Below are 22846 nucleotides of genomic sequence, written 5' to 3' on the forward strand. Positions count from 1 at the left end.
AATGGAAGCAGAACTTTTACATAAATAGCCTTAAAGTACAAATATTTCAACCATTTTTAACATCACAAAACACTGAAAATATTATGGCCAAATCTTACTGACAAACAAAACATAAGCTTCCAAAAGGTACTGCATAACGGTAAAAATATGCAAAGAAAGTTTGTCTCAACATGTCATCTTTACACAAGAACAGTTACAATAACATTCCAGACTCCTCATACAATCCCGTGGAGGGCAATGTATGCTGGGATTTTTTTTCCTTATAGGCATCCCATGTTATTTTAATGTGGGCGAACTGGTTTGGGAGTGCCCTTTATCCCTCAGGAACAAACATGCATCCAGTGTTTGCACAATCCTTTTGCACAGAGACTTCCTGGTACATGAATACGTATGTGAAACTGGGATTGAGTTGCAGGTGGGAGGGATTTTACCCGAGGATAGCGGCGCCTCCCTTGGTTTTCTACATCGCCATTTGGAGTTTCTTTGGGAGCTTTAACCCAGGTAAGTTATTTTAACACCCAAATGAAAATGATATAACATTTTTTCAGCAGGAGCAGACCGGTCATAGCCCATTAGATTATGTTTATGAGTAGAACAAGCTATTTGTCAAGCCATGTAAAACCCCGATGGAGCATTTACTTGATTCATATTTCTATCTGTTGATAAAAGGGGTAATAATTTTCGGCGCGTTGAGCCTAACTTCATTACGGCGTGGTGCTTAGCGTCGTAATTGAAGAGGTGGACCCGGCAATGAGGCGGGCACAGATCTGCAGCAATTCTCTTATTGTTCCTAAATGTTTCAAAATCTCATTAGCCTTTAGAGACGCATCTTTAATACGTCGCTACGTCTCACCGCAAGGTCAGTGCAGCGCGTAGCAGAAGAACAGAAGAGGTCAGGACGAGTTGTGACGCAGCTACGTGATGAATTATGAGTATTGTGGTTGTATTTCTGGATTGTGCTGTGTCTGCACATCTGACATATCCTGAAGTGGAGTTGGATGAAGTTGAACTGCGTCACTTTTCTTCTATCTGTGTCTTTGTTTTTTGTTTTCCATAAAAATACAAAAATAAATGACATTACTTCACATCCACAGAATTGCATTAAAACAAAAAAAGTAGTTTATTTATTTGAAGATGACACATTTTATTCTTCAAAAATACCTTGAAAAACATGCATTCTTATTGTGGGCGTGGTCGCGTCTCCCCAGATCTGAGGGTGCCACCTCGCTGTTTCCATGGAGATAGATGAGTTTAGTGACATACTGAGGATCATTCGATGGAGTCAAGCAGGTGGCGGACCGTTCATCCAAAAAGTTGTAGTAGAAAATATCAACTTTTTGATGTTTTTTACAGCTCAGCATTGATTTATTACATTAATTTACAGTTTGTAGTGGGCCAGTCATTAAAATCTAACATTCAGACAAAAATAATACAAACAAAGTAGATTGCAGCACCCAGTTAAAGGTTGACACGTGTACGTTTGATGTGTTCTAGATCTCTGTGAACCATGTCAGAATCAGCTGAAGCAGTGGCCGCTGATGTGGACAGCAAGAGGAGTGTGACCATTGAAATCTCCAATGTCACCAACAACTACTGCCTCATCAACCCCAAGTGAGCTCGCTTTCTCTGGCGCCCCGTAGTAAAGAAACAATTATACGCAGTTCCATTTTACAGCCTGATATATGAGTGCCAAATCTATCATTCAGGTCTCACAGTAACTAGAAAGGATGTGGAATTCAACACTAGAAAGGATGTGGAATTCAACACTAGAAAGGATGTGGAATTCAATAGTAAAGTGTTTAAAATCAGCTGATGTTGGTCCGTCTCCACAGCAGTGACGTCAGATTTAGAGGCAGCAGTTTTGACTTTTGACTTTTCATACTTTAGTCATGTGCATTTTTCCACCCTGAGTTCATAAGGACCACATACAAGCAGCATTACAGAGCCTAAAGAATAGAGTAAAAGTGGTTTCTTTACTGACCCCTTGTGGCTGGAGTTTATATGTGTTTACATCGTCCCCTTAAACTAAAAATACATTCCCAGAAAAAGTTTATCACTGGTTACTTTTCAGAAATGTACCATAGTATTGTATAGTTTATGTTTTACCTGATTTTCTAGACACAAATGTTATTGATTCACAAATATCTTGGACACAATAGCTTAAAAATACTTAATAACACTTAATAACCAAGAGAAGACATTCCTCTGGGTAAATAAAACATTTCACATTTAAGTTCGTCACCAATAACAATGCTGTGTTTTGTATCCAAAGGGTGTATCTTGACAACGGTGAGGCCTACAACCCCCCACAGCCCACAGTGCGCCCCCTTATGACCGAAGTCTGCACTTTCACCAAATCCAGCAGCAAAGCCACCGGCGCCGTGGGGGTTATGACCTACGACCTTTTCGAGAGGTCACGCAACGACTACATCGAGACCGTGGCCATGATGTTCTCGGTTCCCTGGGACTACAACCTGTACAAGAACTGGTTTGGGGTGGGCATCTATCAGAAGGGCCGCAACTGTGACAAAGATCTGTTCAAGGAGATGTACTATGACAAGAACCCGCGTGGTTTTGCCCGCGATGAAGCTAAGGGGTCGGGTATCAGCTATGTGGGCTCGTACCTGGATATTAAAGCGACCATGTGTCCGTTAGGCAATGCCATCATGAAAGTGGAAGTCTGGGATAAGCTTTTTTGAAAGTCTAAACAATGTCCAAGCATGAAATGATGTAATATGTAGGCTAATTCAAAAATAAATGCAATGGCGTTTGTTTTTATTTTCAATTAACAGGACATTTTCTCCACATTTAAGTCCTCTTTTGAGTTTGCTGATTAGAGCAAGAGGTGGGTAGAGTAGCCGAAATGTGTACCCAAGAAGAATAAAGTTACTTTAAAATAATGCGAATAAAGTTATTTTAAAATAATGCCACTCAAGTAAGCGTTTGTTTGTTTGTTTGTTTGTTTGTTTGTTTGTTTATCACATTGACATTTGGCACCTAAAGAAACCCAATAACATTATTGATTCATAATACTATAAATAAGTAAATACATGCTTGAAAAGGAGTTGGGAAAACTTACTTAGTCTCACCCCATGGTTCAGTCTCACTCCATATATACACCTTTTTAACTTTGGCAAACTGTCCCATAGTTTTGGTACACATACTGAAGCTCAAAAGCTTTTGACAACAGATACACATTTATGAGTTGATGTAAAAGGTCAGGCAAAATGCTGAATAATGCACAGATTTTAGTATTTCCAAAGACAAACAAAAACATTACAAAAACTGAATGATCTGATCTGAAGGTAAAGTGTAAGAAGCATAAATGTTTACCCTTTTTTGCAAGGCTTTTGTGGTGGTTAGCACTTTATCACAGATTCTGCATACATTTACCCACTTAAAACCCATGCCCACTTACGCTTACATCCCACATGGGGCCCATATTGCACTACCCACATGGGGCCAAAGTTAACAAACCCATGTGGGGCCTAATACATTTTCCTAAATGTCACCCATGCCCGTGTGAAACCCACACTACCCACAGAAATCCCACATGGAGCCACATACAATTTGTTAATCTTTTATTAGCTTTGATTAATTTTATTCCTCCACATTTCCACAGCAGCCGAACATTTTTGAAACTAGGTTGTTCTTTTCAAAGCCTGATCTAAAAGCTGTATTGTTGCTGACAGATCCCGCTTGCCTGGGTATTACCTCTCTCAAATCTTCTTAACATCAGAGTTGGTTGAATATGTTTATAAATCCATGCGGTAACCAAATCCTCTGTCTGTTTCAATGACATCTGTTTTGCACATAAAATAACATTTTTAGAAATGTAAATTATGGGATGAATGAAACACACTGCAGTGTTTACCTTGACACTGGAAATAAAGCTTTCTCTGCAAAAGCTGTTTGTTCAGTGTCTATGGGTGGAAATATCTTGGAGTTGAATATAATAGACGGCTTCTCTTTTTATTCATTGCTTAATCACAGGCTCAAGATCAAAGGATCGCTGCTGACAAAGAGGAAAGGTGGAAGGAGAGGTTACTTTACTGTGGTTACCGTACAATATCACGGAATTTCATCAAAACGTTTTTTTTAATCGACGTGTAAGATAATGTTTGACTGTTACTGTCATATTTTGCAACATCAAATCTATAATGCTATTGTTGTGTCTTTGGGCAAGACACTTCACCCACCTTACCTCCTGCCAAATCATAATATCCTGCAATCTATCAAGTTCTTGATTTTGTACCATGTATACAGTATATTGGTGCAACGTATCATTCTTTTTCTACTTATGTGCGATGCCTCCAACGTCATTTTAAAATCTTGACCAAATATTTTTAATAACTAATCTGTGCCTGGTGTTCAACTTTCCAAATGGCTTGGCTTGCACATGGTCCCCTTTTAAAATAAATACAATACACAATACATAATAATATTTGTATTTTTACTTTTGTTTTAAGCTTAATGCATTTGTTTTGATAAACTATTTGTAAAGCCAGATTGTATTTAGTGCATGAACATACAATGTATGACTGCATTTTTCAGAATTATGGATTATAAAACAAAGAACAAGCACATTATAGAATATTATTCTATAATATTACACTAAAATGTGACTGAAGCTATACAATCTAAATGAACTTAATACACACAGATTGCCTCATTATCTTTGCATGACAACAGAAAGTATGTGATGCAGGTTAAGACCCTGTTATTATGGCTCTTTAGCACTTCATTACTCCAGCCGCAGGATTCTGCAAACATGAGGAAATAACCATCATTAACCTCAGGAAATGTAATATAGCAATATATACATCTAATACAATGTCTTTATTTTTCATTTGCAGATATAGCTCTATGTCCTCTTTACTTTACCACTATGATTAGTATTATTTTGTCCTGTGTTAGCTTATTTTTATATTTTAATTTTAATTTTTGTTTTAATTTTAATTTTAATTTTTTGTCTATTCCCTATTAAGATTATGAGAGGTTCTGTACATCTGAGTTTTGTTTATAAGAGTTTTTTTTTTTTCTATTAAGAGTGTTATCTGTTCCTTTCTTCTGTATCTATTTGTGTTGCAGCACCGACATTTCCCCATTTGTGGACAAATAAAGGCTTATCTTATCTTATCTTATCTTATTTACTGCTTTTCTATAAACCAGACAATACATAATGGGCATTTAAACAATATGAGAACCTTTAAAGCATTTAGTAATAATATTAGTGTAAGATTTTCTGGAACTAATGCAATATATAAAACAATCTATCTACTCACTGTACTTTGCTGTTGTAAAAACATTGTGTTAAAGTAGTTAAGTACGTATACAAACTGCAGTCAATTTACAAGGTGTAAAAATCGTCTATAGCATATTATTTTAAGTTATAAGATAAGATAAGATAAGATAAGATATTCCTTTATTGTCCACACATGGGGAAATTTCATTGATGCAACGCAGGTAGATACAGAGGTAGATACAGAAGAAAAGAACAGATCACTTATAGGAAGTTTGAAAAACACTCTTATAGCAGTTATAAGTTATGTTTTAGTGCGGTGTGTTTGTTGTGTGTCTCTGCAGCTGCACATGTGCTGCCACAGATCAGCTTTATGCAGCTTCTTTGTGTCTTTTACTTATTGATCTTTATCTAACAAGGAAAGTCTTTTTAGGGGTGGTTGCAGATCAGAGTAGTGTGTTTGTCTGATGTGGATCTATGTATATAAAAGAAAGGCCTCTATAGGATTACACACGTCTCCAATTCTTTACAAAAAGTGAGTCTGGTCACCACTCCCTCCGTCACGCCTTGGCCAAACTCAAACAGAACCACGTGAAACGCACGTGAAACAGAGGAGCTCCTTGGTCATCTACCATTTAGAACAAAATCAAACTTCTCTCACATCAGCTGAACAGCCTTAGCTTAGTGACATTTAGCCTTTCAAAAGACAGATTAATTAACATTTACATTGGAGGGGGGCCCGCGTGAGACTACTTGCCCCGGGTCCCAAAACTTCTGTTGACGGGCCTGTTCAAATCCAGTACTAGAACTGTTTTAGATAGCATAGTCCTTGCTACTGGTCCCTCTTTTTGAAATTCTTCTCCACCCAAATGCTTGTATGTTGTATCCACAAAAGCTCCTGTTTGTTTTCAACCACATCATTTACTTTACTATACGTGTAACTAAACACACATAACTACAGACACTTACAGTCACGTGACATTTGGCATGAGCTTTCTTTATGACCTACACCCCTAATGCAAACTCCATCCCTTGTGCCTCTGACTGAAAGATGAACGCCACATCTACTGAAGGCGCACTCAAACACTGCCATCTAGCGGCCGTTGGTGTAACTGTTCTGCTGTTGCAAGACTGACTCGCTTAAAGGCAGAATAATATGTATTTACACAAAATGCAAGATTATATAAATGCTGGCTCCGAGCACAGTGCTACATAAATTATCTCTACATTTTCTTGTATCTGTCCAGCTTCATTTGAATCAGATCAGCAGTTGTTGTTTTTTCCATCGGAACATCTATCTCAGTCAGTCTCCCCCCAGACTGTCCACAGGAAACAAACTTATTTTGAAGCCAGGCCAAGTTGCATCATCTCAAATTAATCTTGCTTGTTCCTTTCTTTAGGTTGTTTTCTATAGGGCGGGTACGTACGGCTTTAGAACATCGCTGTAAAGTTGTGTTAATCCTGGCAGGCTTCAGAAATTGTCTCATCCTGTTAGTTTGTTATTATGAGCCCTCTCAGCAGGCAGTGACACCAGCGAGGATCACGTAACAAAAGGATTTAGGGACAGTCTGTTCAGAGCAAAAGAAAAGTGCTGATTTAATGCTTTTAAAGTAGGGGAAAGTTCAAGGTGCTGTATAGACTGAGCAGCCAAAATGTGCACACAAGGATTTATGTTTAGTGCGTGTGTGGGGTCTGGGAAATAAAGGTTTGAATTTAATCTTCAGGTGCATTTGGGCTTTTTCTATGCAAAGATGAACAAAGAAAAAAGAGATTTATAATGAAAGAATAGACCGACACGACAAAATTAGGTAATTAAGTAAAATTTAAACATGGATCTCAATCTACATTAGAGTAAAGCAAAAACTTATGTCACGTGTACTATTTGTTGATCTTTAATTTGTATCATGGCATTGGGAATATCAAGATGATTATGATTATGATTCACAATATATTAATGACAATTTTTAAAATATATCTCAAGACCATTTTTGGAAGCCCAAAAAGTCTATCTATGTCACATTAACTTATTTTATCATTCAGATCGTTTATTTTCATAAAACTGGTCCCACACCTGAGGAATGATGATCTATTAGACAATATAAATGAGTAAAACACTGTTGTTTGGCCCTGGTGTCAATAATTGTGACTTATTGTTAAATTTAGGTAATGCTTTATATTGAGGCTCCTTAGTAAACTATTTATAATGCATTAATACACACTGATTATTTGTTTATTAGCACATATAAGGCATTTACTAGCATCCGTCACTTAATAAGCAGCAACAAATGAAGCTCTTATAAACATTTTGCACATGGTTTATTAACACACATGTTTTTGGCTTATTAATATTTATGAGGTATTAAAAGCCCTAGCTATAAATACTATAGACATTGTCTAAGTGCTGACAAACAAATAACTACGATGCTAATTCATGCTTTATAGATAGTTTACTAAGGAACCTTGATCTAAAGCGTTACAGATGTTTCTTCTCAGTTCCCACAATAATCATAACACACAAATTATGATATCGTGACATCCCTGGCAATGGCATTTGAACGTCGTGCTGCAGGGCTGGCAGGGCTGGTAGTGCCAAGTGCCAGGTTTGTGGCAGAAATGGCAAAAGATGGAGACTGAAATGAAGACAAGTTTGTAGTTATCTTGGGTTACAGAGCAGGACAACGCCTCTTCCTCCTTAAACCCACTTCCTTCCTTTTCATCTTCTCGTTTACGTGCCCCTGTCGCCCTCCCGTCTCTTCAATACCTCATTCTTTCTATCGTTCAGGTTTGTGGCTGAAACAAGCTTGAGTGTTGATCGCCTCCTCAGAAGCTCCAAACCGGCCGTCGACTATCACTTTATCCACAATGACCATCGACTTTGTGCAAAATAAAACCACATTTAAACTGTATTTCTAGGGCGTATTCCTTGCTCGTGAAAATTATTTTTGATTATTCTTTTTTTTTTATGATTTTTCCTGGCCCAAAGGCTTAGACTTATTCATGTGCATATAACTGATGAAAATAGAGTGTTTATTTTACCATTATTGGCTCGAGCCTTCCAGAATGGAATGGCCGAGACATTGTTCTTGCCATGGTTTCTGATTATTATTGTTTTGCATGGTCAAATTTTGCCACAACTCGGGCATTTTTGACCCCCTAACATTGATGAATGTCACACATGGGGTCATAAGTCACATGGGGGCATAGACGCGATCGGCTCGACCCGAACTCCAATAAAATGGAGGTTGTGAGAACGCCCGTTGCAACAGTGCCGACTAGTTCAAAAAAGAAAAAACATGAAACGATTAATTTTTGGCCTAGGCACATGAGACTTGGGACAGTGATAGAGCTACCTTTGACCTCTGACCTTTGAGGAGTAAAACGCACCTGGCAGCATTGCTCTATGATAAACAGGAAGTCAGCCATGTCGAATCAAAATGGCACCGCCACGTTTGACTTTTTTGGTTTATATTCTCCTCGAGACGCCATGAAAAAAGTGCATTGCAGATATTGAGTATTTTCACAATTGGCCAGCAGAGGTGCAATGAATGCCTTCACTTCCTCTTCCGCTTTTATTTTGATGGGACATTTCCTCTCGTGCCGCATTAGAATTATTATTCTTTAGACTTTATTCTTTAGGCTTTATTCTTTAAACTTAATTCTTTTGACTTTATTCTTTAGACTTTCTTCTTTCTGCCACAACTCGAGAGGGACAGGGAGAGAGGGAGATAGAGAGAAAGAGAGGGGGAGGGAGGGAGATTGTAGGATTTTTGACGCGTTTCTACTCTGTAGCCCGGGTCATTTTGTAGTCTCACTCCATTTTTGTAGTTCCTCCTCTTTATTTTCCTGCCTCTGGACAGGCGGGAAGGCGGTCGCGCGGGAGGCGAGAGCCATCATCGCCGCTACCGCGGCTTTAATTATTATTAGTATTATCTTGTCTTACGCTAGCTGTTTTTATTTTATTATTTTATTTTATCTTTATTTTTTAAACCCCTATAAGTTATCGGTCCTTTTCCTCTGTATCTACCTGCGTTGCAACAATGAAATTTCCCCATGTGTGGACTTATCTTATCTTAGACAGGACAGTTGTTGCATGAAATGGTGAGAGAGAGACGATAGAGACATTCAGAAAAGTATTGTGGTCTGGAATTGAACCCACAACTGCACCACCGGCGAGTACGAATTTGTTTATTCAAGTACATAAACAGACATCTGCTTTTTGACCGGGAACAGAATCATAAAAGCAAGATTATAGTTGTCTGATATTAAAAATGTGTTCGATATTTGGACAGACAACGACTAATATTGAACACAAATGAACGAATACATCCTCTATCTCTAACGCCGCACTGTCAAACTCTCCACCTCGTACACTGTAGCCCAAACCGGGACTTTAATTTTGCGAAATGTCAGGCTGTGCTGCTCCCTGTTCCTTTTTATTGTTTTTGAGCTCCCCAGCCCCTGTATCAGGTGTTCTCTCCGCTTCTCCTCCAACTTGTGTTTTTTCAAGCTCAAGTCTCCCAGGGTGCTTTGCAAACTCACTGTGTGTTGACCTTCACAGATTGGTACGGGCCCAGAAACTTCCCCCTCCCGCTGTCTCCGCGAGCGAGAACGGCGAGGTGAAGAGAATTTCATCTTGGCCAGTGTGTTTGTGCGGTGTGTGTTGTCTTTCATTTTCTTCTGACCAGCACGGGCGGCCATCTTGGAGGTGTTGAAGCGGTGCCAGCGCCGTGCCACCCTCCGCAGGGTCAGCGTCGTGCCAGCTGTTTGGACTTCGCACAGTAAAGTAATTACTCACGTCACGTTCGATCACTCGCATCGCCGCGCGCAATGTTTTCATTTGTATGCGTGCGAGACACCGGCGACGACGTGCTGCTAATGTTTGTGCGGAGGGACTGTGTAAATAGATTTGGGGGATTTTGATAAATAAAGACTTCGCAAATATGATAGTTTTATGAGATGAATGATGGATCAATCTAATTTAGTTTTGTTTAATTGTCAGACATAAGATTGAGACTCATAAAAGGCCATCGCTCTTGTTAGTTTTGGGGAAATTTCAGTTCAGATTATTTTTTGTTTCAGTCAAGAAAATGTTTATTTGAAAAGTTGTAATATTAACACATATTTGGCATATTGGTTCTAGTTCTAATGTAAACCAACAAAAACTAAATAAAAATCTGTATAAGCTGACGGTGTCGAGAGTTACATAACAACAAACTACTTCATACAAAATGCACAGCTGCATTTTTAAACGGGAATGTGGCGTTATTGTAGCAAGTTTGGCATAAAACGCCAGTCAATTTGCTATTAGCATTGAACAAGATTGAACAAGTACCCCATTACAAATACCTGGGCATCTGGATTGATTATCAACTCTCCTTCAACAAACACGTACAAGAGCTGACAAGTCATCTTAAAGCCAGATTGTCATTCTCCTTTAGAAATAAAACGTGCTGAAAACAGTTAATCCAGGCTACATTTCTTTCAGTTCTAGATGATGGGTATGTTATATAGGCATTCTACAGCAACAGTGTTAAATCTTCTAAACTCATATGTTCATTCAGCTCTAAGGTTCAGCTCTAAGGTTCAGCTCTAAGGTTCAGCTCTGAGGTTCAGCTCTAAGGTTCAGCTCTGAGGTTCAGCTCTAAGGTTCAGCTCTGAGGTTCAGCTCTAAGGTTCAGCTCTAAGGTTCAGCTCTGAGGTTCAGCTCTAAGGTTCAGCTCTGAGGTTCAGCTCTAAGGTTCAGCTCTAAGGTTCAGCTCTAAGGTTCAGCTCTAAGGTTCAGCTCTAAGGTTCAGCTCTGAGGTTCAGCTCTAAGGTTCAGCTCTAAGGTTCAGCTCTAAGGTTCAGCTCTGAGGTTCGGCTCCAAGGTTTTTTAAAAGAGAATCCTACAGAACTCGCCGCTGTGAATTATATTCTAAAGTAGAATGGCAATCATTGGATGCAAGAAGAGAACAGCACTGCCTTTAGTTTGTGTATAAGGCTACCCATGAAAAAGAGAACTTTTCGAATTGGATTTTCCCTGTATAAATAAATAAAGTGAATGAATTAGCATGTCAAACATAATGGACTACAAGAAATCTTCAAACAATTGACACATGTCCTGTAAGGTTCTGAAACGTTCCGATTGTATAAAAGAGCTTTAACTATTAAATCAAGTTTTATGTGATTTTGAGCTTGTAGTGCTTAGATGAACGTTTCTGTCAGTTAAACTCTGTGTAAAGTCTGTTCAAAAGCCCTGATATCCACACTTACTTGGCAGAGACACAATTTTCACATGCCGATCAGCTGAGATACTATCACTTGGCGCTGGTGTATCCAGTTTTATGTGGATTACAGATATGGCAATTCCAAAGGAAACTTCCAATGGTAAATAATGCACTTTACAATGGTAAGTAATACACATTTACAGTGATATTACAAGGTACTAACTATGGTTGTTCTTTACTCAACCATTCAAAAAAGGAGCAAGTGGTATTCGTTTACGTCACAATAACATTATGTTTGAGTGCAGAAAATATCACAATAAACGATCATATTGAAACTATATCTCTTGTCACACATTAGCCCAAACACAACAATGTTAAGAAAATAGTGGAAGTCGTTTATTTGACCCTCTACAGCTCAAATCTTATCAAATTACAAAAAAATAATGACAATCCCAAAAGAAAAAGGTATTCACAATAAATACTGATCCCTGGAAATGACTGTTCCTTCTCATTTTATCAATAGTCGATAATTTAACACCGTCTCAAGCCTACAGTGTCTGCCTCATCCATTTCCCCCTGTACTTTCAAAATGACAACAAGCAGAGGAGAATGAATAAATATGTCTCCCTCCTCTATATCATTTACATCTCCAGCTCCATAAAAGTTAACTTCTTGGCTCTGGGCTGTCAGTGATTCAGCAGCTTCACGATGCCTCAGCCTCCTCCACTGTTTCCTCAGCCAAAGTTACGACTTGTATCTCTGCATTGTGCCAGAGAACAGCAGCCTTCTGTCCCTCCTGCAGCGCTGCCAACCCCCGAACTCACACCGCATGCATACAAACAGGACGTTTGCGCACACAACACTTGTTTTTTGGTGATTAAGCATGTAAAGATGGAGCGTTCTCTGATAGACCATGTCCGAATGTTCAAATAGCCCCTCAAGACATTTCTAAATATAGCCTGAACTTGTCTGATGCAGCACATTTACGGGGACAACGATGTTTGACATTAGCAAATGATTGATATTAACTGCATGTACACCTCGCTGGGCCAGAGGTGTTTCTCATGATAAATTAGATCAAAGTAGTCGGATAATAACCACAATTAAGACCTTTTGAAAGATTGTAAACACAAACAGTATAAATGACAGAATGGAGGAAACTGGAAGTAGGACATTATGTTATTCCAATAGAGAAACTGGAATCAACCCAGAATATCACATGGAAAATGGAGGAGGGTTTGGATTCATCTAAATGATATCAAGGCCTGGATTGAAGACGAATTGTGTTTTATGTTATTTTATCATTTTTATTAGGAGATTGTGACACACATCTAGCATTATCAATAAAGGCTAAATCTTTATTTGTGGGTTTTACTGGACAATAGCTCTCAGAACAGTTGATTCTGCAATATTGCATTGTATCTAAAGATTTATTACATCCGTCTGTTATGTAAGTGTAGGTCTGGAGACTGTGGCCCAATGACCTGCTGACCTGAGAACGGCTGTGCAACTGGCTCCATGTGTTACGTGCAAATGTGAAGACATGTGGAAATACGAGCTGTTACTAGTGTGGTACCGGTGACCGTCGCTAGAGGGCAGAGTTTTACCATTACATAGCACAATTGCCTTTTCTGCAGAATGATGAACTTTACTGAGCTCATTTATTTAGAAGCCTATGTATTTTTGGAACAAGAAATATTCCAGATTGTTCTTTTGTTTTTGTTGATATTCAATACATTCATTAATAGGTTAGGGTTAAGGTTATTAAATATAAAGTTTCTACACAATTGGTTCATTATCACTTCTCTTTAGTTTCCTCATGCTTTATTTAGGCAAATTAAAGCATAGGTACTATAAAGTAGTCGTCGTTAGCAACAGAAGTGCTACTCATGCTTAAAGCAGCACCACGTAAGATTCCTGGTAGCGGGCTGAGTTACTCCATGGAGACGGAAAGTTAAAAACCAAACTTTAGAACATTCTCCATGGAGATAGATCTGTTTTTTTGAAATATTGTGAAATGTTGGAGGCAAAGTAAGAGCATCTCCATGGAGACAAGCAGGTGGCAGGTCCTCCACCAGAAAAGTTTGAGTAAAGATTGTGGAGTGTGTGTTTTCAAGGTGGTTTTCTGGTTCTATAAAAACACCTGTAATTAAAGAATTGCGTTTATTGAAGTGTATTTTTTGGCTGAAATCTTTAAAGCTTTAAAGGAGACGTATGGTTTTTCTGATAGTATTGACCTATAATAGTGTGACCAGATTTTCCAAATTAAAAACTGGGACACACCCGGGTCGCAATGGGGGTAATGATATAATTGTAAAAACCGAGAGGTAAAAAGGTGCATTCATGGTTTATTCACACCTCTTTCACGGCTCACTTGCGAGTCAGTGTATAATCTGAGAGACTTCAATCAGTTTCTCTATTTTAGCTAAAGAAACAACAATATAGTCGTTTCTTTACAGTTAAGGGGTCTCAAAGTGGGCAAAAACGGGGACAACTGGGACAAATAAGTGGTTTTGGATACCTCTGCTGGGACGTGGGACATAGGGCTCCAAACTGGGACTGTCCCGGGTGAATAGGGACGTCTGGTCACTAATATAATACGTGTACGTCATTTTACATTTTGTTCATTATAAAAGATAATATAAACGGCTCAGTGATAGAAACAGCCCCACTGACTTCCCATTAAAAACTGCTCGTCATCATTGGGACATTTCACCGTAACAAGCGGGAGATTGTCATTTACATGTTTTATTTGTGAAAAGTGGCTACATGACATTGTAGAACTCCACATGTATCACTCAGAGTCTTAATTTTTCAGATAATCAGAACTAAGCACAGCGATGTGGGCGGCGGTGGGTGAAAACAGGAATGATCTGAACACTCGAGCCTCAGTTGCAGAACAATACAGGATTTCTCAAACATGTGGGAATCAATTAAAATGCTACTTTGAGTGAAATAACGATGAGGAAACATCATTGTAACAAGGCGTGAATCTCATTTAAGTTGTCGAAATAGTAATAGTAGTTGTAGTATCGTATTTTCCGGACTATAAGTCGCACTAGTGCATAAGTCGCACCAGCCAAAAAGTGCATAATAGAGAAGAAAAAAACATACATAAGTTGCACTAGAGAATTAAATAACGTTGAAAATAACAAATAATATCAATATAAGTTGCTCCGGAGTGTAAGTATAAGTATAAGTACAGTATATAAGTATAAGTCACACCCCAGCCAAAACCATGAAAAAAGGTGCGACATATAGTCGGAAAATACGGTTGTTGGTTTTGGGAAAGAAGCAAACATTTAAGTAATTACATATTTAAGCAATGTTCCCTTTGGCTTTGAACATGTGACTAATTAACCTCTGCACCAGACATGTTTTGGCGTATCAGCTCGAACAAAAGGGGGCGTGGAGGCGAATGACCCTGACTCTGGAGAGGAAGAGGGTCAGGCAACACTCTCTCCCACCCATCCCGTCACGCACATGCACACGTCCTGCCACACATACACTGCATTTAGGGGGAGGAAGAGGAAGGGAGAGGATGAGAGAGAGAGCGAGAGAGAGAGGTGAAGAGAGAGAGAGTGAGATGTCCACGTGGGAGTGCTACATCACTTCTGTCAGAGGGACATAGCAGCTCATTGCAGCACAGTGACGATATACTGCCCTGAGAGGAGACAGTGAAACTCTACCTGAGGGCCCGAAAGCACTGCCATCTGGTCCCCCACTCAAGGGACGCCGCGATTTAATCAAAAACGACTCAGGGCAAATGTCATGGAGCTGCAGTGACTTTGCAAATCTGTTAATGGGCTGAACTCTCTCGCTCGCTCTCTCTGTGTTACACGATGACTTCAAAGGAAACTGTGAATAAATGTGGACAAAAAGGCCTTATAATGAGATGTACTTGAGTAGATCACTTGGTAAACTTGAAATATAATATGATTTATGACTGAATAAGCAACACATTGGGAAAAGTAGCAAATATATTTATAAGTTTAACAGAATAAATATTTAACATTACATTCTGCGCGTTGCACTTGCAGATCTTACAGTAAAATCCAGAGCGTTTTACAAGATTACAATACATCACGTAACCACATGAAAAACATGTACATATGCTTTTGTCGTCTTAAATATTAACTTCAAATCATAAGTCGATCTGTGTGTCATTATACGTATTTCACGAACACCATTACTAATGTATCAGGTTATAACACAATCACATAACATCGCTTCTTTCAACTGGTTTGTGATCCTTTTCAGCATTTGGACAGAAGAAAGTGATCTTTTGAAGCAGCCCCACAGAAAAAAGAACATTTCCTGGCACTAGTGTCCCATCTGTGACCTCTGACCCAGACCCTCACATAACTAGATCCATACTTCAGGCTGGACCAATAAGATTCAAGTCCTCCATCCTTATGTGGAGGACTATTGTCATTCATCACATCGAGGGACAGTTATTTTAACCACAAGTGTAAAAACACTGCATGTCAATAATAATACAGTGGATAAGGCACATTCAGGGGCCTTAATAATACTTGTTAACATACAAGTTAAATTAAGCAACAGTAAAAGTATCAAGCCCCAAAGCCTTTGTCCTTCAAACCCTGATTTAAAACATTCACAATATGCTACTGCAGCATCATATCATTTAAATAGATTGAGATGATTGGGAAACACTTATCCCTCGTCTTGAGTCAGATCAATAAAAATCAATTGGGATTTCCAGTTTTACAAAATAATTAATATGTGCAAATGAATACAATTTATAAATAATTAGTTTAACAGTCTAAGGACACAGGACCATAAAAGCCTTTAGCTCTATGTCAGTCCCTGGTCCTGTCTGCCATGTCTGTTTATAGTATAAAGCAATGCCTATCACTCCTTGAGTGGCCCCAAAAGTCAGAAATAGTGTATCTATTGGCTGCAATCTCCGTTCTTGGTTTTGAGCACCACTAAACTGACCATGACCGGTATGAGACATATAGGTGTGATGACCAGAGCAAAGACAATCACAGGCGGAGGGTCAATCAGCTCCTCTGATGGACAGTCCTGGAAATACTCAGAGTGAATTTCCAAAATCTTTTGCTCCACCAGAGGATTGGGCCACGGGATGCACAGGCAGTCCGATATCTCCTCAGTGCAAAGGCTGAGGTTACTGTACAAACTGGGGACGGAGAAGGAAGGATCATTTGTAAGAAGAACTACAATTTTGTTGCTACTGTCCAGGTGCACTCATCTCTGAATGTCCCAACAGATTGTTTTAGTTCATTTCTAAAGATCATCTGGCATCAAAATGTACCACTTACCCGCTCACGTTGCTCCAAACGCACCAGTCGGAGTTACTTTCCGTCATGGCTGAGTGGAATGTTGATAGGCACAGACCATTAAGAAGTTCAGAGAGACAAATCATCCTGTTGCTAGGAAAGATGTCATCGCAGATGCTACACATTGTCATGCAGTTTGGACTGTTGGTCCCACAATCTAGAAAAGCAGTAAATGGAGAGTGTTTCAAAGAAAGCGAGAATACGGATGCTTTCATTCATAATAAATTGTGCAGAAGTGAGAGAAGTAACCTACTTGATGATGAGGTACAGTTTAAAACACTGGCATCTAAAAGAAAACAAAACATGTTAAATCCTCCACCATAAGGCCTCTTTGATCTACCAAATGGGCCTGTAAAATGCATGCAATGTGTCACTTTAAATCAGAAACCGTTGCTCCTCATTAGATGCCTTCAAGGTATTGCCGGTCGGTGCGGCATTCGCAGCTGCACAGGACCACACACTCACTCACCGTAGACAGCAGACAGAGCTACGCAAATGAAGGCCAGGACTAGCTTCATGTCAGAGGAAAAGAGAAAGGGTGTCCTGTCTCCAGATGATCAGCATGTATAGACCGCTTCCCACACGCTATACGCCGCAACATAACAGGAAACCGGCCCGGGTGGATGTATGGAAGCGTTACCCTCCGTTACCAGATGTCCAAACAGTGTTACCCGCGGTCACCAGATGTGCACGGAGAGCTGGCCCTTTCCCCTTGGCAGCAGCTCCCGCTTTACCCCGACGCACGTTTCTTTTTGGAGTTTTCTTCTTCCTTTTCAAAGGGGTGGAGGCTACAAAAGATTGTCCTCTCCATCCTCCCAAATAAAAGGGAGCACACCCAAAGAGCGAACGCATGGGCAGGACGCACATCTGAAAACCCTTTAGTCTTTAACTCTTCTTCTTCTTACTCGCACAGTTTTCTCACAGTCCTGGGCCTGGCCAGCACACAGCGTGTGATTTATTTGCCTTTCGGGCCGCTCTGCCAAAGAGGAAACATAAGTAAACATTTAAGATTGTGAAGTTACCGAAAGGAGGGAAATTATCATGTGTCTAGTGCACATGATTTGCTCACTAATTTGGCATTGTTTCCCCGTCATTCCTGATGCAACTCTATTCATTTATTCTGATTTACTTTTATTTGGCTTTGAAACAAGATAAGGTGGAAAGTCAGGTAGAAAGGTTTTGTGTGTTATGTTTGAATTTGTTTGTTTTTTTACATTTAAGTTTAGGTTAAAGCCCATGTGACAGGTTCTCATGGTTTTCTAATAGTGGCAATGTTTGGTGAGATAGTCCCTGTGGTAAATAATTATCATAGTTTTTCATCACTCCAGTTGCGGTTTGGGAAGAAAATTTGACGAATATATATTGAAAATTACAGGAAGTAGTGCTGACTTGTGTCATCAAAAAGTGCAGTTCCATCAAAAATGCAGAGAAAATTTGCATGCACCTTTTTATGACTTGAAACTATCATCAAACAATATAAAGTTGTTGTCAGGTGTATTGTTTTGTATTATTTTTCAAATCATAGCTATTGCGTGATGTATATGGATATTGGCCCTTGTTTACTGGTTTATTTGGTTGCGTAATAACAGTTGTGGAACTACCTCCCCCTATGTCATATTTATTGGTCATGTCAAAAAAGGAAGTGCCATTATAAACATCACGTCACCAAGATTGCCAAATTGGAGAAAAAACGGCAAAATGTTTGGCAATCTTATAATAATCATATCCCCTTTGTTTTACTGAAAAGTGTTGACTTTAAGGTTCACTTTTGTCCTCAGGAAATTTGTCAGCTACATTTTATTTCTTCAATGCCCCTTAATAAATATCTATAGCTGCATCTATGTATCATTGGACGATCCCATGGCGTCGATTGACGTCGGCGTTTCTGGTTTAACCCTATTGGTCTGCGCGAGGCTGCTGGGCTTGTTTCTACGCCCTCACTGGACACTTCAACTTTTGTCCATCATCCAGACGAGGCGCAGCTAAACACGAATGCGCCTGGTGGCTCCATCCTCGGCCAATCAGAAAGATTTTTACAGCCAAAAATCCGTTCCCGTCTGTGCGTCCTCGCAAAAGGTTTTTTCTGTTCACCCAAAAACCTTGAAAAATACTATTTGTTGGTTAGAACGTCTTTGTTTTAAAGATGTTCTAATATTGGAGGACAGTTCCTTCTTGGGGTCACAAAAGAGGAAAAGTGCATTGTCGCGATCCAAGACAAATGTGTGTTTATTTAATTGTGAGAACATTTTATAGCATTTTCTGGATCGTGACAATACTTGACCCACTTTTATTGTGGATGTAGAGCAGAAGACATGCTTATTTCAGATGTGACCCTGCAGCAGTGCGAGCAGCTGTTTAAAGCCAGCTATCACAACACGTGCTGCACAAGCAACAAACTGATACTTCCACCATATGTGCGTGTGGGAAAGTCTCTGTCAGGAGAGGGTCTGTGGGGTGCAGCTGCTCAAGTTCAACTCCGAGGCGTCTGAGCGAGCCATTGGCCCGATCGAAATGAAACGCGTGGTGCATGTTTTCTCACGAGCGACTTATTCACTTGTATCACTGTTACCACAATGGGCCCCTCTCAACATCTGTTTGCAGAGTTTTGATTTAGTAATGACATGAGGAAATGTGTCTTTGGGCAGAGGCGGAGCTTCAGGGGGGAAAGTCGGGGGGGAAATCATGGCCGTGGTTAAAGAGACAGTGTGCGCCATGTTACCGCGGTTTCACAACCCCAAAAGTTCATGCGTTGATCACAAATGTTGCATGGGGCGAGTGGTGAGCAAATACAGGAAGTGGAGCCAGGTGGGGGACTGTGCATTATGAGGTTCAACTTAACCTCTGACCTCAAAGCGTCATGGGAGCTAGAGCCCACTGCCCCCCGTCAGTACAGACCTCCCCACGAGCTGATGTTGGACCATAATAACAATACAAACAGGGAGGACTTGGCAGTGACGTGCTCATATATTTGTCATCTACAGCAGCGATGAATGAGCTTTAGCAGGTCAGCCAGCGTTTTTTAGAAGAAGCAATAAAGAAACAAAAATACTCTAAAAAGAAGAGTATTAAACACGTCTGGGTACAGTGGCACTGGAGACTGAGCCAGCCTCCCTCAAACATAAAGTAAGTTACATTTCAAAGCCATTGCAAGATGTTTTTGTGTCCTTGAGTGTCTATTTCTGGCGAGACAAGTGGAAGGCAAATGTGACCATTATGGAGAAGTATATTTTGTGACACGATGTGTGACTTTATGTATGGCCACAAACCAATAAAACCAGTCAAATCAAAACAAAACCATAAAAGCATTAAACTGTAAAATAGCAATAAATAAGTCAAATCAATACAAATCAATAAATAACACAGAGGATCACACAACTTACAGTACGTGGTGTTAAAAGCAACATTTGGTCTAGGACTAGCACAGGGTCTGTTTATTAGAACTAAAATGGGCTCAAACCAGACGCACCCTCAGCGGTGCAGATCTGCAGTGCAGTGATTCACTTGTTCATTTGGCGTGTTTTATAGCAGCAGTCTTATTACAGTAGTGTGTGGGAGTGGCACAAACATAAACTGGCCTGTGGACCATTGGGCCTGGATTAAATCAACCACACAATCATAACACTTTTGACAGATTTTTAGTCCTGACAAAACAATCTGACACACACGTTGTTTCTTTCTCTACAGGGAACGTGTCCACTTGTGTAACAGCAGTGAAAGTGGACACACATGACGCAGCGTCCTGCAGCGATTACAAAAGTGCAACTTAATCTCAAATCAGATTTTAGCCAAGTCTTTGTACAATACAGAACAGCATGGTTTGTAGAAACAAGTAGAACATAATCATAACTTACTCGAGGCGTTTTCTATCGTGTTGAAAGAGACGTGCTCTGTAGGAAAATACACTTTTAGTATTTATTAAACGTAGATCATGTTTATTCATTTGAATTAACAATATATACACAAACCTGACGTCGTGGGTTCAACTACATTTTTTTCATTTATAAGACAAAGAGTTTGTCTTGCTGTAAACAAAGGAAACAATTCAAATGCGATTTCAGCTATTCCAACATTGTACGAAGAAGAGGAAAATATTTATAGGTGAAAGGAAATCGCTCGGGGAATGAGCAGGTCAATGCATCCTCCCATTGTTTAACTCAGCCACAAGGAAATCCTGTGATATATTTACAATGCAACTAAAATATAACATCACATTATGTACATTTTGTTCATTTTTTGAAAAGCATTTTATTGCGTATCTTGTTAACAAAAAAAAAAGAAGCTCAAAACAATTTCATCATCATCATACCACTAGATAAACATTTCCAAAGGCCCTTACAAGCTTAGATGACTGACCGTAAACAGCAGAGTAAAGTAATCGTATAGTTACACTTACCACAGAGGATAATTAAACTGCAACATAATAAAACAGCCAGCTCTCGTCGTTTGTGGTTTTGGCCTGTCATCGCGTGCTCTTCTTCTATGCCGCTCTGGAGCCCCATCTCTTTACGAAAGCCCTTTAAATCAACAGGAAGCACACGTTTCCTTAGATGGGCGGGTGCCGACAGTGATAAGAGACAGGAGTTCGGGGATAAGCTCAGAGCATCAGTCCAGTGTCTCAGCTGGTCGCCCTCTGGCCCCACATTTACAGACGTTTTAGCACCAATTTCAAAATCTGGATGAACACATTGAAAATCGCAGCAATATAGCTACAGAAAATGAGTTTCCTTCCAGCTAAATGCACACTTATTCGTCTGATATTTGTACAGATAAACATCATTGCTTCCCTTTTGCACATGGTTTGGTGACTCTCGTGGTTTGGTGACTGTCATGGTTTGGTGACTGTCGTGGTTTGGTGACTGTCGTGGTTTGGTGACTGTCGTGGTTTGGTGACTGTCGTGATTTGGTGACTGTCGTGGTTTGGTGACTGTCGTGGTTTGGTGACTGTCGTGGTTTGGTGACTGTCGTGGTTTGGTGACTCTCGTGGTTTGGTGACTGTCGTGGTTTGGTGACTGTCGTGGTTTGGTGACTCTCGTGGTTTGGTGACTCTCGTGGTTTGGTGACTCTCGTGGTTTGGTGACTCTCGTGGTTTGGTGACTCTCGTGGTTTGGTGACTCTCGTGGTTTGGTGACTCTCGTGGTATGGTGACTGTCGTGGTTTGGTGACTCTCGTGGTTTGGTGACTCTCGTGGTTTGGTGACTGTCGTGGTTTGGTGACTGTCGTGGTTTGGTGACTGTCGTGGTTTGGTGACTCTCGTGGTTTGGTGACTCTCGTGGTTTGGTGACTGTCGTGGTTTGGTGACTCTCGTGGTTTGGTGACTGTCGTGGTTTGGTGACTGTCATGGTTTGGTGACTGTCGTGGTTTGGTGACTCTCGTGGTTTGGTGACTCTCGTGGTTTGGTGACTCTCGTGGTTTGGTGACTCTCGTGGTTTGGTGACTGTCGTGGTTTGGTGACTCTCGTGGTTTGGTGACTGTCGTGGTTTGGTGACTGTCGTGGTTTGGTGACTCTCGTGGTTTGGTGACTGTCGTGGTTTGGTGACTGTCATGGTTTGGTGACTCTCGTGGTTTGGTGACTCTCGTGGTTTGGTGACTGTCGTGGTTTGGTGACTCTCGTGGTTTGGTGACTGTCGTGGTTTGGTGACTGTCGTGGTTTGGTGACTCTCGTGGTTTGGTGACTCTCGTGGTTTGGTGACTGTCATGGTTTGGTGACTGTCGTGGTTTGGTGACTCTCGTGGTTTGGTGACTGTCGTGGTTTGGTGACTGTCGTGGTTTGGTGACTCTCGTGGTTTGGTGACTCTCTTGGTTTGGTGACTGTCGTGGTTTGGTGACTGTCATGGTTTGGTGACTGTCGTGGTTTGGTGACTGTCGTGGTTTGGTGACTGTCGTGGTTTGGTGACTGTCGTGGTTTGGTGACTGTCATGGTTTGGTGACTCTCGTGGTTTGGTGACTCTCGTGGTTTGGTGACTGTCGTGGTTTGGTGACTGTCGTGATTTGGTGACTCTCGTGGTTTGGTGACTGTCGTGGTTTGGTGACTGTCGTGGTTTGGTGACTGTCGTGGTTTGGTGACTGTCGTGGTT

At 40.3% G+C, this 22846-nt stretch overlaps 2 protein-coding genes across 2 annotated transcripts; one reads left to right on the plus strand and one right to left on the minus strand.

Moving 5' to 3' along the window:
* The first annotated feature begins 347 nt into the window (after positions 1-347).
* On the plus strand, positions 348-2760 carry apnl (actinoporin-like protein). The gene is made up of 3 exons (XM_072442978.1): positions 348-501; positions 1495-1611; positions 2273-2760. Exons 2-3 carry the CDS (start codon positions 1508-1510, stop codon positions 2697-2699), a joined length of 531 nt encoding a protein of 176 aa, XP_072299079.1. The 5' UTR covers positions 348-501; positions 1495-1507; the 3' UTR covers positions 2700-2760.
* A 12650-nt stretch (positions 2761-15410) lies between these two features.
* ramp2 (receptor (G protein-coupled) activity modifying protein 2) lies at positions 15411-21365 on the minus strand. Its single transcript, XM_072442979.1, has 6 exons — positions 21166-21365; positions 20738-20794; positions 20624-20659; positions 17026-17058; positions 16755-16929; positions 15411-16612 (listed from the first exon to the last, which is right to left on the minus strand). The coding sequence occupies exons 1-6, from the start codon at positions 21269-21271 to the stop codon at positions 16363-16365; spliced, it is 657 nt and encodes a 218-aa protein (XP_072299080.1). The 5' UTR covers positions 21272-21365; the 3' UTR covers positions 15411-16362.
* Between the last annotated feature and the right edge of the window lie 1481 nt (positions 21366-22846).

The sequence above is a fragment of the Eucyclogobius newberryi genome, unplaced genomic scaffold (assembly GCF_026437365.1).
Source record: "Eucyclogobius newberryi isolate DKJ021-1_F unplaced genomic scaffold, fEucNew1.0.hap1 SCAF_13, whole genome shotgun sequence".
Lineage (NCBI taxonomy): Eukaryota > Metazoa > Chordata > Actinopteri > Gobiiformes > Gobiidae > Eucyclogobius > Eucyclogobius newberryi.